Source organism: Carettochelys insculpta, chromosome 17, assembly GCF_033958435.1.
Source record: "Carettochelys insculpta isolate YL-2023 chromosome 17, ASM3395843v1, whole genome shotgun sequence".
NCBI classification, from domain to species: Eukaryota; Metazoa; Chordata; order Testudines; family Carettochelyidae; genus Carettochelys; species Carettochelys insculpta.
The window spans coordinates 28,028,675-28,041,993 of NC_134153.1; the positions used below are offsets into that span (position 1 = coordinate 28,028,675).

Sequence of the window (13,319 nt, forward strand, 5' to 3'; positions counted from 1 at the left end):
GTTTTTGACTGATGGTATGCTGGTGAGGGAGATGATGGCTGACCCCTTATTAACAAGATACAGGTAAGGACATGTTCAATGAAGCTGATCCTTTCTAATGCATTCTGACAACTAGCAGACATGTGGCAAATGTCTGAACTTTTGCAGACTTAAAGGCACTTAGTAAATCTCCCAATAACGGAATCTCATCTTGGAATTTGAATATTGGCCTTGTTAGGAATTATAGAAAATTATTTACATTCAGACTGATAACATGAACATTCTGTTTCAGTCCAGAGACATTTAAGCACAGTCAAGTTATAAGCCCCTTGGAAAATGAGGTTTATACTAGCAATGGGAAACACCTTCCTTAAAATGAGGGTATGCTTGAAAATGTTTGTGAGTTGGTAAAATTCAGTGGAAAAATTCAGTGTAAGTTTTCCTTTTATTTTATTTTAAAGTTTCTTTCAGCTCAGATAATTATTTTTCCTTACTGCCATCCATGCAGATGTGGTCTGAAAGCCAAGCTGGGCTTGTTGCAGCCTGTGTGTCAGTAACAGCAGCTTTCAATCAAAATTCAGTTAATGGTTTATTATGCACAAGCAAAAATAGAATACATCTCATGCTTTTATAGCTGTGCTGGCTCTGCAGGATCAATAAAAGTAAAAACTTGGAAAAGCAGCATACCTTGTCTCTTATGGAAAATAAATTTGGATAGTGTAGGTAAAAAGTATCTTTGGATCCAATGGCTTAAGGGATAAATGAATTTCATGGAGTTTGCAGTTTTGTTAATTTCTCTCCCTTGTTTGCATTTGCTAAAGTTGCAAACCATTTAGTCTTCAGGATTTCCCTTCAAGATTTTCCCCAAAAACAGACAAAATTCTTAGCTCCATGAAATACTATTTGTTTGTCAAGGATTAAAGAAATTCCCTCTTGCACCTCTTTCAAAATCTTAGATGCATAATATACTGCACATGCTCTATTTCTCCTCTTTTGTTCTTTTTCTCTCCATGTCATTCCACTTTTTCAATCTTTATTCCCCTCCCTCTTTGTTCCTTTTCTCTGTCTCTGCTCCTTTTCTCTCCAGTCTCATTTAAGTAGAATCTGAATAGTAATCTCTGACTGAACTTTCAAACCCAACATTGGAAGAAGGTTTACAATTAGGCAAGAGAATCTTGCCTTTCCCTATTTGTAATGCCCAGTGTTATGGTTAGTATATTAAAGGATTGTCATTGGTAATTTGCTCCACTTCCCTCTGTTTTAAAGAGGATTTTGATTACTAATATACAGGCTTATACCTACACTACATTCCTCTCTCAAAAGGGGAATGCAAATGAGGGAGATCCAAATTTCAAATGAAGCACTGACTTACAAATCTTTCCCTTCATTTGTATAATCTCGCACAGATCACGTTTTTGGAAGATGCTTTTTTGGAAGCAAAAACAGGCATGTAGATGGGGGTACTTCGAAAATAAACCCTGTTTTTAAAAGAACCCTTCTTCCTGAAAGAAAATAGGAAGAAGGGATCTTTCAAAAACAGGGTTCATTTTTGGAAGAACCCCCTTTACATAGGTTTTTTTGCTTTAGAAAAAGTCTCTTCTGAAAACATGATCACAAGAGATTATGCAAATGAAGTGCAAGAGTTGTAAAACAGCACTTCATTTGAATTTTCGATCTCCCTCATTTGCATTCCCCTTTCATAAGGGGAATGTAGTGTAGATGTAGCCTTATTGACTTTAATGAGTAACATGCCTAAAATTCCAAGCACTTCTCTGAACGTGTAGAGCTTTTGAGGCGCAGGGTGTCTTGGTTCCAAAGTCAGTTGGATGTGATGGTTGAGACTTTTTCTGCTTTGATTAACAGTGTCCTCATGCTGGATGAAGCCCATGAAAGAACCTTGTACACAGACATTGCCATTGGTTTGTTAAAAAAGGTATTCCTCACTAGCTCCCCTATTTTTTTTTTAAATTATTTGCACCATTAATCTTTTAATCATGATGCACCACTTTGTGACCTTGCTGGGAAAAACTTCATAAGGAAATTTTTATAATGCTTCCATTAGGCTTAACTCTTTCTTTATACATGGCCTTTTATTTTCTCCATTTGGCAGTCAGGGCTCACCCTGTTGCTTCCATGATATATAATTCCTCTTTTCTTTTGTGCCGTATGGGTGTAGAGGACAGTGTTTTTCCATAGCTGCTGATAGTACTTCCCTCTGAGGAATCTGGTATGAAGTGGTTGGCATCCTTGGAGATACTTTTGCTGGATTTTGCAGGCGTGACAAGTAGGATTACCAAGGTCATTCTGGGACAGGGCGTATTTAGCCTATTCCAGTGTTTGAAAGAAGACTCTTGCCCAGTCCTTGCTGGATGAGATTTAACTTGTTCAATTGTCTTGGGGCTTGTTGAGTATTTCTAAGTAATAGTTAATGATGGTCAGATTGTTTTAGGGACATCTCACATTTGTTAATCATATCTAAGTGAATGGCTTTTATCAATTAATTTTACTGTTTGTTTCAGGTTCAGAAGAAACGAGGGGATCTTCGAGTGATTGTAGCATCAGCCACTCTGGATGCAGAGGTATAGCTTATACTTCGTTTTAAAAATTATGTGAACTCAAGTGGAAGTTTCACTTTTAGTGGAAAAGATATCCCATCTACGTCATCTGTTTATCTGGAAGTGTGTGTGAGTGATGATAATGGACAAAAAGAACTTGCATGTAGGGAAATTGCTGTGTTTCTGTTTCTTTTCAGTTTTGTTGGTTACATAACCTAATTTTTTGTAAGACTTTTGGAAGTTTCTATCATGTATTTGTGGCTGTTCCTTTCCTACATGGCTGTTTTATTTGAGAAATTGGTCCTTCTGCATAATTTAGCTCGTTTTCTGGCTAACACAACTAAGAGATTTATGTCCTGTATTGATGATGACAAATTGACACAATTATTGATTATTAAGGATGTAAGAGTATTAAATGCTCTACTACAGAAGAATATTGCTAATTCTCACTAGTAATTCAACAGCCCGATGAGAATTATAGAATGTAGTTAATTAGCAGATAAGACTGATGTATGACAAAAAATATATGTTATTCGTTTGGCACTAACTTAATTTAAAATGCTTATAATTTATACATGGTATGTTTGCTTTCTTACTACTGGGTATGTTTTGGAACCTTGTGATATAGTTAACTGCAATAGTTACTGAATCCCTTATGTTTTGTTAATGATACAAAACCAAGAAATTTAATGTATTAAATTAATCAGTTTATAATTAACACTTTAAAATATAAATCAAATCCTTTCTTAAACAATTTAACTCTATTTTTCAAAAAGAAAGATCCATGGTTTGCGTGTGCTTGATTATCATGATTGCATGTTTAAATTGTTAGTTCAGCTGTAGATGTACAAAAGAGTAAAAACAATAACACAAAAAAGCTGCAGGCAGAGATTTCCAAGAGTCTCAAGATTTAAATACCCATCTCCCATTGAACATAAATAGGATTAGGACACCAGAACACCAAACTTAATTTTAAAAAATGAACACACCAACTTTTATTAAAATAACAAATTTTCAGATTTGGAAAGATGAAAGGTGCAAGTGACATTAAGTTGGCATTCTTCAGAATTCTCTGGGATCTGCCTCAGTTCATTCAAATACTGACTTCAAACAAAATATTTTTATTTATTTGCTTTGTCAAGAAATTTAGAGATTTCTTCAATCAAAATGAAACGAACGATTCCAGTAAGGATACCAGTATGATCCTGACCGTGGAAGGGAGAACGTTTCCAGTGGACATCTTTTACATACAGAGGTTTGTTCCTGTTTAATCCTTTTAAGTGATGACTTACACCAGCACCTCAAGATTACCTAGTTAATGACTGAGTGGCTCTCAGGAGGGAAATCAGTTTACAAATGCATGTCAGTCATGCTTTTAAAGTATTCCTACATGCTTTCAGTGCCAACACATTAAGATTATAAAACTGACATTATTTTGTAGTTGAATGTGTTTTTTCTCCTGTTTCGTGAGCATCAGGACAGATTTCAGTGGGGAAGGGCTTTGGGAGCCTTCTGTCCCCTTCTGTGCTGGCCAGCTGGAGCAGGCTTCAGACATGTCCTATGAGGACTAAGTGGCATCTTCATGCTTTTTCTTCCCTGGAGGGCACAAGCTCAGTGGTATTTCATTGTTATTTCCCTTTCTTTCACAGAAGGGATACACGTGAACTTGAAGCAACTTGCTCCCTTCCCTCCACAGAATGGGATGGACAAGTCATTAGTGCTCAGTTTGCACTTTTGCTGAGCAAAAACATGGCTGTGTTAGGTACTTTGTCCATCATGCATTAGTAAGTTAGGTCTTTTTCATCCTGATGCTATTTGCTCCAGGTGCTGTTGGGAGAGGCTTAAAATAAAAAATAATAGTGATAAACTTCAAGGGGCAGAACATCTTAGAAATGAAGGAATCACCATTCAAATCTTGGTAACATGGTCTTTCTTTGTGCACCATGTTGAGGGTGAGGCACTGGACCGTCATCACTACTTGTGCTACATCTGGGGTTTATCTAAAGATCTCCCATTCAAATATAGGCCATCCTCAACCTTGAGCCCCATGATGGGGTCAGTTGCAGAAAGGCTGGTAGGTCTGGATGTTTCTTCTTCGAGTGGTCCCTGTGGGTTCTCCCCATCAGGAGTCGGGCTGGCCACACACCACAGACTGGAGATTCACAAAGCAGTTCCTGTTTGGATCATGCGTGCACAGGAGCATGACAGGTCCTTCGCAAGCATCTAGTCATGTGCACGATCCAGTCTGACCAGTTCCTCTCAACCGCCTTCGGCTGCAGACGGACTTCTCCTGTGCTGCTCAGTAGCATGTCTGAAAAACAGTTTTTGATTTTTATTTACTGTACATGGTTTCAATTACCAAGTTAATAGTAGTATTTTTTAAGTAGAGTTAGTACTTTTAATAGCTTGTTCAACGAGTTCTTCTCTTTTGCAGTTCTAAGAACTAAGTCGTTAACAGTGACCGAGAAATATCCGTGTTAGTCTGAATTCTATCAAAACAAAAAAGCAGTAATGTAGCACCCTAAAAACTAACAAAATAATTTATTAGGTGATGAGCTTTTGTGAGACAGACCCACTTCTTCAGATCATAGCCTTACCAGAGCAGACTCATATATAAAGCATAGAGGTTCAAAAATTGTTATCAAGATTGGCAAATAGAAGAGCAGAGGGATGGTGCGGGAGGAGAGGAGGAGGGGAGTTGTGGGATTGGGAAGTTAAGACTTAGATAAAACATCAAAGTATGTAAAAAGTCTTTTTAATGGATCAGGTAATTGCCGTCCCTGTTGAAACCATGTGTTAATGTGTCAAATTTGAATATGAATGTTTTGAGCATTCTCTCTGTAGACAGTTGTTAAAGTCCCTTTCCAGTAGAACACAAACTCGCAGGTCTTCAATGGAATGGCCCACTCCATTAAAGAGCTGGCTGACAAGTTTGTGTATCTGGAGTTTTTTGATGTCTGTTCTATGTCCAACAGACATAGAACAGAGAGGTAGCCTTGTTAGTCTGTATGCCAACAAAACATAACAGCAGAAATGTAGCACTTTAAAGACTAACAAAATGATTGCAATAAAAACTGGCAAATCAAATAGGACTGAAGGAAGGGTGTCAGAGGTGGAAGGATGTTAGACGAGACAGGACAATTAACATCCCTCTACCTCTCACACCCTTCAATCCTATTTGATTTGTCAGTTTTTATTGCAGTTTTTTTTTTGGTCCTCTGTACTTATAAATGTGAGCCTATATTGGAAATGAAATTGATCTGAAGAAGTGGGGTCTGTGCCATGAAAGCTCATCACCGAATAAATCATTTTGTTAATCTTTAATGTGCTACATTTCAGCTGCTTTGTTTTGTTCTATGTCCATTTATTCTTTGTCTAAGAGGTTTGCAGTCTATCCTATATACATGGTGTGTGGGCATTGTTGGCACATGATGGCATATATGATGTTAGCTGAGGAACAGGAGAATGTGCCCATGATTCTGTAATTAATGTGGTTAGGTCCATTGATGGTATTTCCAGAATAGTTATGTGGACAAAGTTGGCAACGGGGCTTGTTTCAAAGAAAAGTTCCAGAATTAGTATTATTGTGGTGTAGCCTGTGGTTACTAGTGAGAATCCTCAGTTACAGACAGGCTGTAGGTCTGGATGTTTAATTTTCCCTTGGTTTCCTTTGAAAGAAGTGCATTTAGCCTCTTAATACTGCTTAAATTTTACTGTGAGTTATACACCTCTGGGAGAGAAAAGATGTTTGGAGGAAACCCTGGCATCCCCTCAAGATTAGTGTGGTCACTAAGACAGCTGTCCATTACGATCACATGTTCAAAGAAGCCTGCTAATTTATACACGTTTCTCTTTGAGCCCCCTAACTCACATTTGTACGAACATGCCTTGACATGTTATCACATTTTGTGTGGGAAAATGCCACTCTTCCTGAATACAAATGGGACCAGATCCCAATTTTATAAAGGTCCTATAAAATAAAACCAGTAGAATATTAGGAAATGGAAATGGTTATGACCAGATTTAAAAACCTGCATACACCACTTGGGCAACTAGGAGCTTTTGTAAGAGCATTTGCAGTGAAGAGCTTCATCCTTGTTGGAAAATTCACTCCAGGTGTCAGCAACCCCTGGGACAGGTGCCAAGAGTGGCATTCGAGCTAATTTTCAGTAGCACGTGAGGCTGGAGCTCAGCCCTGCCCTTTTTTCCCATGCAGCCAGGAGTGTTCTCAAAGCAATGACATCTGTAGATTAAGAAAAGTCCAGCTAATGCTGCCAACCACCACCTAAATGGTAAAGCTCTGTCTGAATGTATTTATTTAAAATCTGTTGTAAGTAGGAGTGTTCACAACTTTAAAAAGTATCACTTGGACTGTAGAGGTCAAAAGGTCAGATTTTGGCACTCTGCCTTGGAAAGTAGCAACGAAGGGTCCTGTGGCACCTTATAGACTAACAGAAAAGTTTAGAGCATGAGCTTTCGTGAGTTAACTCACTTCTTCAGATGCTGGTGACTAAAGCTCATGCTCTAAACTTTTCTGTTAGTCTATAAGGTGCCACAGGACCCTTCGTTGCTACTACAGATCCAGACTAACACGGCTACCCCTCTGATACTTGCCTTGGAAGGGTTGCTGATCCCCTCATTTAGCCCATAATATTTGCACTAGAGTTTCACCTGATTGTTCTACAGATTTACAGTCACCTGTCATCTGCTAGAAAACAAAATATTTAAAATGTTGCTATTTTTTGTATACTTTTACCGTCAGAAGCATCATACGTTTGTAAAAGCTGATGAAGGAAACAAATAGGAGGATATGGGGTTCAGGATGCCCTGAGGGTTGACTGGTTAGTTTCATGAAAGCATGTAAAGAATTACATGAGCATGTGACTGATTTGTAATATCTGTGCAAAGTGCATTCCTTCCTTGCTGATAAAGAAAGAATATGGTATTGATACATGTATTTAACACCTGTTTTCTTTCCCCCCAGTCCTGTTCCAGATTACATCAAATCAACTGTGGAAACTGTGATGAAAATTCACCAGACGGAGAGTGATGGAGATATATTAGCATTTCTAACTGGCCAGGTACAGATAAAAGAGATACTCTTTTTTTCTTTAAGTCTCCACTTTGATCTACTCTTCAATTTTCAAAGCACTCATCTTTGGCATAGCTCTGCTTCCATTAAAGGCAGCGGGATAGAAATTAATGGAGGAGAGTTAGGGCAACACTGAGCCCTTTTGAAAATCCTACCTGCAAAGTAAAATAGATTTTCTCGAAGTTAAACATTTGGTGAGATAGTGAGTTATGTCCTTTGATGTTACTGTGTACTTTCATTGTTGCTACCCAATGAAATAATGTAAAATTTACAGATGGTAATCTAACACAGCAAGTTATTAAAATGCTTGTAAATCCTCATTCATGAGTAGATACTGCAATTGTAAGCGCTATTGAGGTTTTAAACTTATAAAATTGTGTTAGTTAAGTCAAATATCTTAAAAATGACTTGACAAGTAATGTTTCCACCTAGCTAGTACTTCAGATACAGAAATATTTTTCATCTTGTTTTTTAATTCATGCTGTTGGATAGATTTTAATCCCCCTTCAGGCAAGTTTTTTTATTATCCTATATGGGTGCTGTGGACCAACATGATTGCAAAGCCACAAACTGTGCAGTAACAACTGCTATCTTGCTAGTGTGGATTTCCTTTAGATATGAGTTCTTTGGGGCAGGAACTTTCTCTTAATGGAGTCTTATCTACACATGGAGTTATTCAGGAACAGCAGAATAGGTGTTTACAAATGGAATTACTCATGAGTAGCCATTGCAATTTAAATTAATATCCTAACTTAATCTAACTGAACTTTGAATTGTGGTCAAGTCCTGTCCATGTGTTTATATAGTGCTTAGAAACAAGAGGGCCCTGATCTCACATGGATCTTCTAGGTATTGCTGTGATGCAAACTGGCTTAGCTACAGGTGAAGGAAGCCTGTTGCCTTGTCTAGTGCAATTTCTTTTCTTGACTATGTAAATAAAGGGAACCAGCCAAGTATAATGGGTTATATATTTACCTCTAATTTTATTTCTTTTTAGAAATTGTTTGCTTTTCCATTTAGTGGTTAAGTTTGGCTTGGTCATGGGAGTTTGACAAACTGAAGCTGTTTGTAGCGATCAACATCTTGTGCTCCAGATTCCAAACTCGTGTAACAGAAACATTCTCTTCTAGACCCTATTGTTACTAATTTTTTTTTTTAATGTTGCCCATTGAAGTGTTTGCCTGGGCTTGCAGGCAGCCTGAAAAAAAGGTTTTGGAAGGAAACAAAACATCAGAAATGTAGCACTTTAAAGACTAAAAAATGATTTATTCCGTGATGAGCTTTGGAGTCAAATTCTGTTAATCTCAGTTAGGTGTGAAGCCTGCAGCTAAGGGCAGATCAGGCATCAGCATTGTTAACTATTTAACTGCTGATCAAAGCACAAAAGAAACAAAAAGGGGTAGTGGCAATAGGAAGTTGTCCCCAATCTAGTAACAAGGTACTGGAGACAAGCTTTCTGTGTGTACCATTTTCTTATGCAATTGGGAGTGAGTTGTGCAACCTTATGGCTAAATCTCTGTTGGTCTGTCCTCTGGTTTGATATGGTTCTAGGAGGAGGTGGAGACTGTAGTTTCTATGTTAATAGAACAGGCTCGAGTCCTTTCTCGCTCTGGGATGAAGAAACATCTTCGTGTTCTTCCCATGTACGCTGGGCTGCCTTCCTCTGAGCAGATGAAAGTATTTGAGAGGGTTTCGCACAGTGTCAGAAAGGTAAGGCTGCCATATGCAGTTCTGCTATATTGCCCGTCATCCAGAAGGATTCCAGATTTCTTGGCTGTGTAGCTATTGCCCGCCCATCTTGAAATTGAAGCAGTCTCTGGGTTTGACCTTGGCAGTCTTTCTGCCTCAGTTAACATTGCCCATCAGTTTTCAGAAGAGAAGTGAAAAATGTCAGTATAGAGCAGAAGTGGCCAAACTTACTGATCCTCTGAGCTGCATGCAACAGTTGTCAGGAGTTTGAGAGACTGGGGGTACTTGCTGGGGCTCAGAGCCTCCACTCATTGGCAGGGTAGGGGGTGAAGGGCTTATGTCCTGCCAGAAAGGGGACTCTTGGGACTTCAGCTCCACAGCAGGCACCTGCCAGGATTCAGGGATTAAGCCCCAGTCCTATCCCCATCCCTCCCCAGACTTTTGCCAACATTTGTTGGCCTTGCTGAGTGACATGGTGCCTCCAGATCTTTTACTGTATGGCAGCAGAAGGAGGCAGCAAGCTAGGAGCTGTGGCTGTGGGAAGAGGCAGTGGCATACAGCTGGGAGATGCAATGAGAGCTGCTGCCTCTCCCCAGGGAGCTAAAGCAACAGCCTCTCCCTGCAGCTGCCAGCTCTTTGCCACTGCCTTGCCACAGAGTTAATTCTGGGGGTTGCAGGGATAAATTGCTGAGGGGAAGAAGGGGACACGTGACTCAAGCTATATTGCGGGGGGGGGATGTTAAACCCCACTCTCAGCAGGCAACAGTCATGTCTGGCAGAAGCCCTTACCCCCTGCTGCAGGGAGGACTCCACAAACCACACTTCAACTGTAAGAGCTGCATGTGACTAACACGCTGTGGTTTGGCCCCCCCATGGTACAGAGGGAGTCATTATATGTTCAGCAACCATAAACTCCTCTGGCTTCCCTCATTTTCCTCTGGGTCCTTAGTCTTCCCAGAATGTAATAAAGTCTCCCTTCCAGCTACCTGATCAATTTCTCCATCTTTAAGTCCCTGTGTTGGCTCCCCATGTGTTTCTGCATTCACTTCTCATCATCCTTGTTAAAGTATCCTGCTCTTACCTACTTTTCCCAGTTGAATACAGCTAAGGTGCTGTGTCAGTAATAAAAGGAGGCTTGGTGACCTGTGGGCTAATGCTCTAGAACTGGATCTGAAGAAATTAGTTAAGACCTGTTTATGCTTCTCTGGCTCTTGTTAGCCTGTATTGGACACTTTTCCAGAGTTACCTTGCATTTGGAAACAGTTGGATTTTTCTGTTTAGGTGAGGCTTATGTCTGAAACAGATGTATTTGCAGACCTTCCCAGGGCAAGCAATCATAGTTTTTGATTTTGCTTGGCTTTAGCTAGTGCTATATCATTCCATTGCTGTTGGAGAGTGATGAGCAATTGCATAGCTGTCCCTGTTGCTCATGTATCTGATACTAGTTAGGAACTATGAGGATTTAACTTTTTTCTTTTTCAGATGAAATAAAAATTAAACTTCTCGTCATTCTACTATAGCATTTTCCTGTTGCTCTTTCCGGTTAAAGTGACAAAGAGTGTAAGTTAACAGGGAAACTATCAGCTTAAATTAACCATCTTAGTTTTCATTGTTATTACAAGTGAAACCTATGGTAATAACAGAAAGAAATTAGAAGGAATCATGTTTCTAGTTTTATATTATTCTCTAGCACTTTGCATATAGTTAATTTCATTATTTTTCCCATATTAGCAGTTTCCTCACATTAACTAGTAAAATGCTTGTAAACTCTCAAAAATTGTCAGACAGATTTAATGTGATGTGAACTTCCTCATGTATGTAGTACTTTTTTTGCTCTCAGGTACATTCTTTGTAGCTTCTTTAAGTTACTCTTATCGGAGTCCTTTTGCACTGACTGCATATTTTAACACTACCAGTAGTAGAAGGTTTCAAAACTAATTTCATGTTTCCTGATACATTTAGGTAGTAGTGGCCACCAATATTGCTGAGACATCCATCACAATTAATGGGATTTCATTTGTGATTGACTGTGGCTTTGTGAAGCTTCGGGCCTATAATCCAAAAACAGCAATTGAATGTCTGGTGGTTGTCCCTGTATCTAAGGCATCAGCTAATCAGAGAGCAGGTCGTGCAGGCCGGAACCGCTCTGGAAAATGTTACAGACTTTACACAGGTAAGTAGTGCATTGCCCAAGAGCTCTTACTGTTGTGGGACTTGAAGCTAGCCTTGCAAATTTCTTTTCACAAACGTTAGATAATGAAGGAAAGAATTGGAATTGATGCTTCAGCAGGAAGCAGTGACCTCCATACACTGTTCACATAGATTAGTTAATCAAGTTCTGTAAACAGCACAGTCTACAAGAGCCACAAACCCCTGTCTAGAAGTAATTGATCATTTCTCAACAACCTTTGATTTTGTATAAAGTATAAGGCAGTAACAGATATTCAGGCATTAATAAAGCAAAATAGAAGTGTACGGCAAATACAGAGGAACCAACTGTCATTATTAAATCTCAACTTGGTGTTTATTTTACATTTTCTCCTCTTGTGATGTTTGCTTTTGCTTCAGCCTTCATAAATATTTTAGTTCCTACAGCTGACAAAATTAGGTCTCTCCACCTCCCACCAATTCACTTCCAAAACTGTTCCCACCAGATATTCACCAGGAAAGCTTGACAGCATGACTGGAAGTCAACAGGCTTACTGAAGAGAGGCAGGAACAAACTCTATATTAAATGTTTCACTGAGAATGCACTGTCTCCATCTCACAGTTAGCCCAGGGTGATGTTAGTGGAAAGTTCCTTGGCTAATCTTGATGGTCTTTGCATCATGTGGACAGCATGGTAATCATCTACCAGAGGCTTCCTACTGGTTGGAGTTAATCAAATACATTCAGTTGTACTGTATTAAATTGAACAGTTAAAAAGGAGCAAATATAGATAAATAGTTAAAACTTTAAGGTCAAATTTTCCAACAGCTTCAGAAAATCCGCACAGTATATACAGGCACATTCATTTGCATGCAAATAAACGCACCCAGGCATGCATGTCAGACTGGTTAATAGAATAATGCCAATCTATGATGCGCTTTGAGTGTCTGAAATTGAGGCCCTTAAATAAAATGCAAAAGCAGATTGGGAGACATTCTGTGAGACCAGCAGTAATTGCAAACGTAAGATGCTGCTCTAAGATGCAAACGTGAGATGCAAATGTGAGATGCTGCTCTAGATCATAAACACCACTAAGCAGTTCACTGTTTTTGATATTTCTGGGCTGCTGCGTGCTGGGTATTTACTCAAAGTCTTTATACCTATTTATTTGTTACATATCACTCTGTTTTATGTTTGAAAAGGCTCTTTTAGATACTGCATCTACCAAAGATGTGCATCTGGAAATTGGCTGAATAATTCAAGTAAAATTCCTTTCTCCTGTGTTCCCTCTCGTAACACTGGCTGCCATAATCAGTTGCTTTGCTTGATCCAGTGAAACTGCTGTAGCGAGAACACTTGTTATAAATGATTGTCAGTCTACTGGTAACCTTCAAAAACCCACAATCTAAGTACCTTAGTCGTTGGCTATTTCTTTTTGTGGGAGAAGGCTTGTCAGATTTCCTCTAGCTTTTATGGATGCTTTAAGATTTAGATGGGCCTAGTGTGTCTTTACATTTTCTAGGGTATCAGCAAAAATTACAATTTTAAATGTAAACTTGGTCTGTTCTGTGAATTTACCATGAGCCCACCACATGCAATCAGAGCGCTACTGTAGTTAATATAGGCTGGAACTTTTTTGTTGAGATGTTACTTTACCAAGAGCACCTGGACCAGAGAGGTGCCCCACTAGTATCCCACTCTGGGAGCCCAATTGGCAGCCCTGCAGTGGGGAGCCTCACTTTTAGAAACCTGGCTGGGGAGCTCTGTTGGGGCAGGGAGCCCCAGTGCAGATCTGGGGCAGAGGGAACCCAGCTGGGGTGGGGAAGCCCTGCAGACCCACATCAGGGAGCTGGCCA

At 39.4% G+C, this 13,319-nt stretch overlaps 1 protein-coding gene across 1 annotated transcript in view; it reads left to right on the forward strand.

Moving 5' to 3' along the window:
* Window positions 1-13,319, forward strand: part of DHX35 (DEAH-box helicase 35) — a 50,530-nt gene that overhangs the window by 13,527 nt on the left and 23,684 nt on the right. Inside the window, exons 6-12 of the mRNA XM_075011521.1 lie at window positions 2-63; window positions 1,843-1,912; window positions 2,499-2,558; window positions 3,677-3,789; window positions 7,519-7,615; window positions 9,178-9,336; window positions 11,278-11,488. Of these exons, the coding sequence (XP_074867622.1) occupies window positions 2-63; window positions 1,843-1,912; window positions 2,499-2,558; window positions 3,677-3,789; window positions 7,519-7,615; window positions 9,178-9,336; window positions 11,278-11,488 (772 nt within the window). The remainder of the gene's footprint in view (window position 1; window positions 64-1,842; window positions 1,913-2,498; window positions 2,559-3,676; window positions 3,790-7,518; window positions 7,616-9,177; window positions 9,337-11,277; window positions 11,489-13,319) is intronic.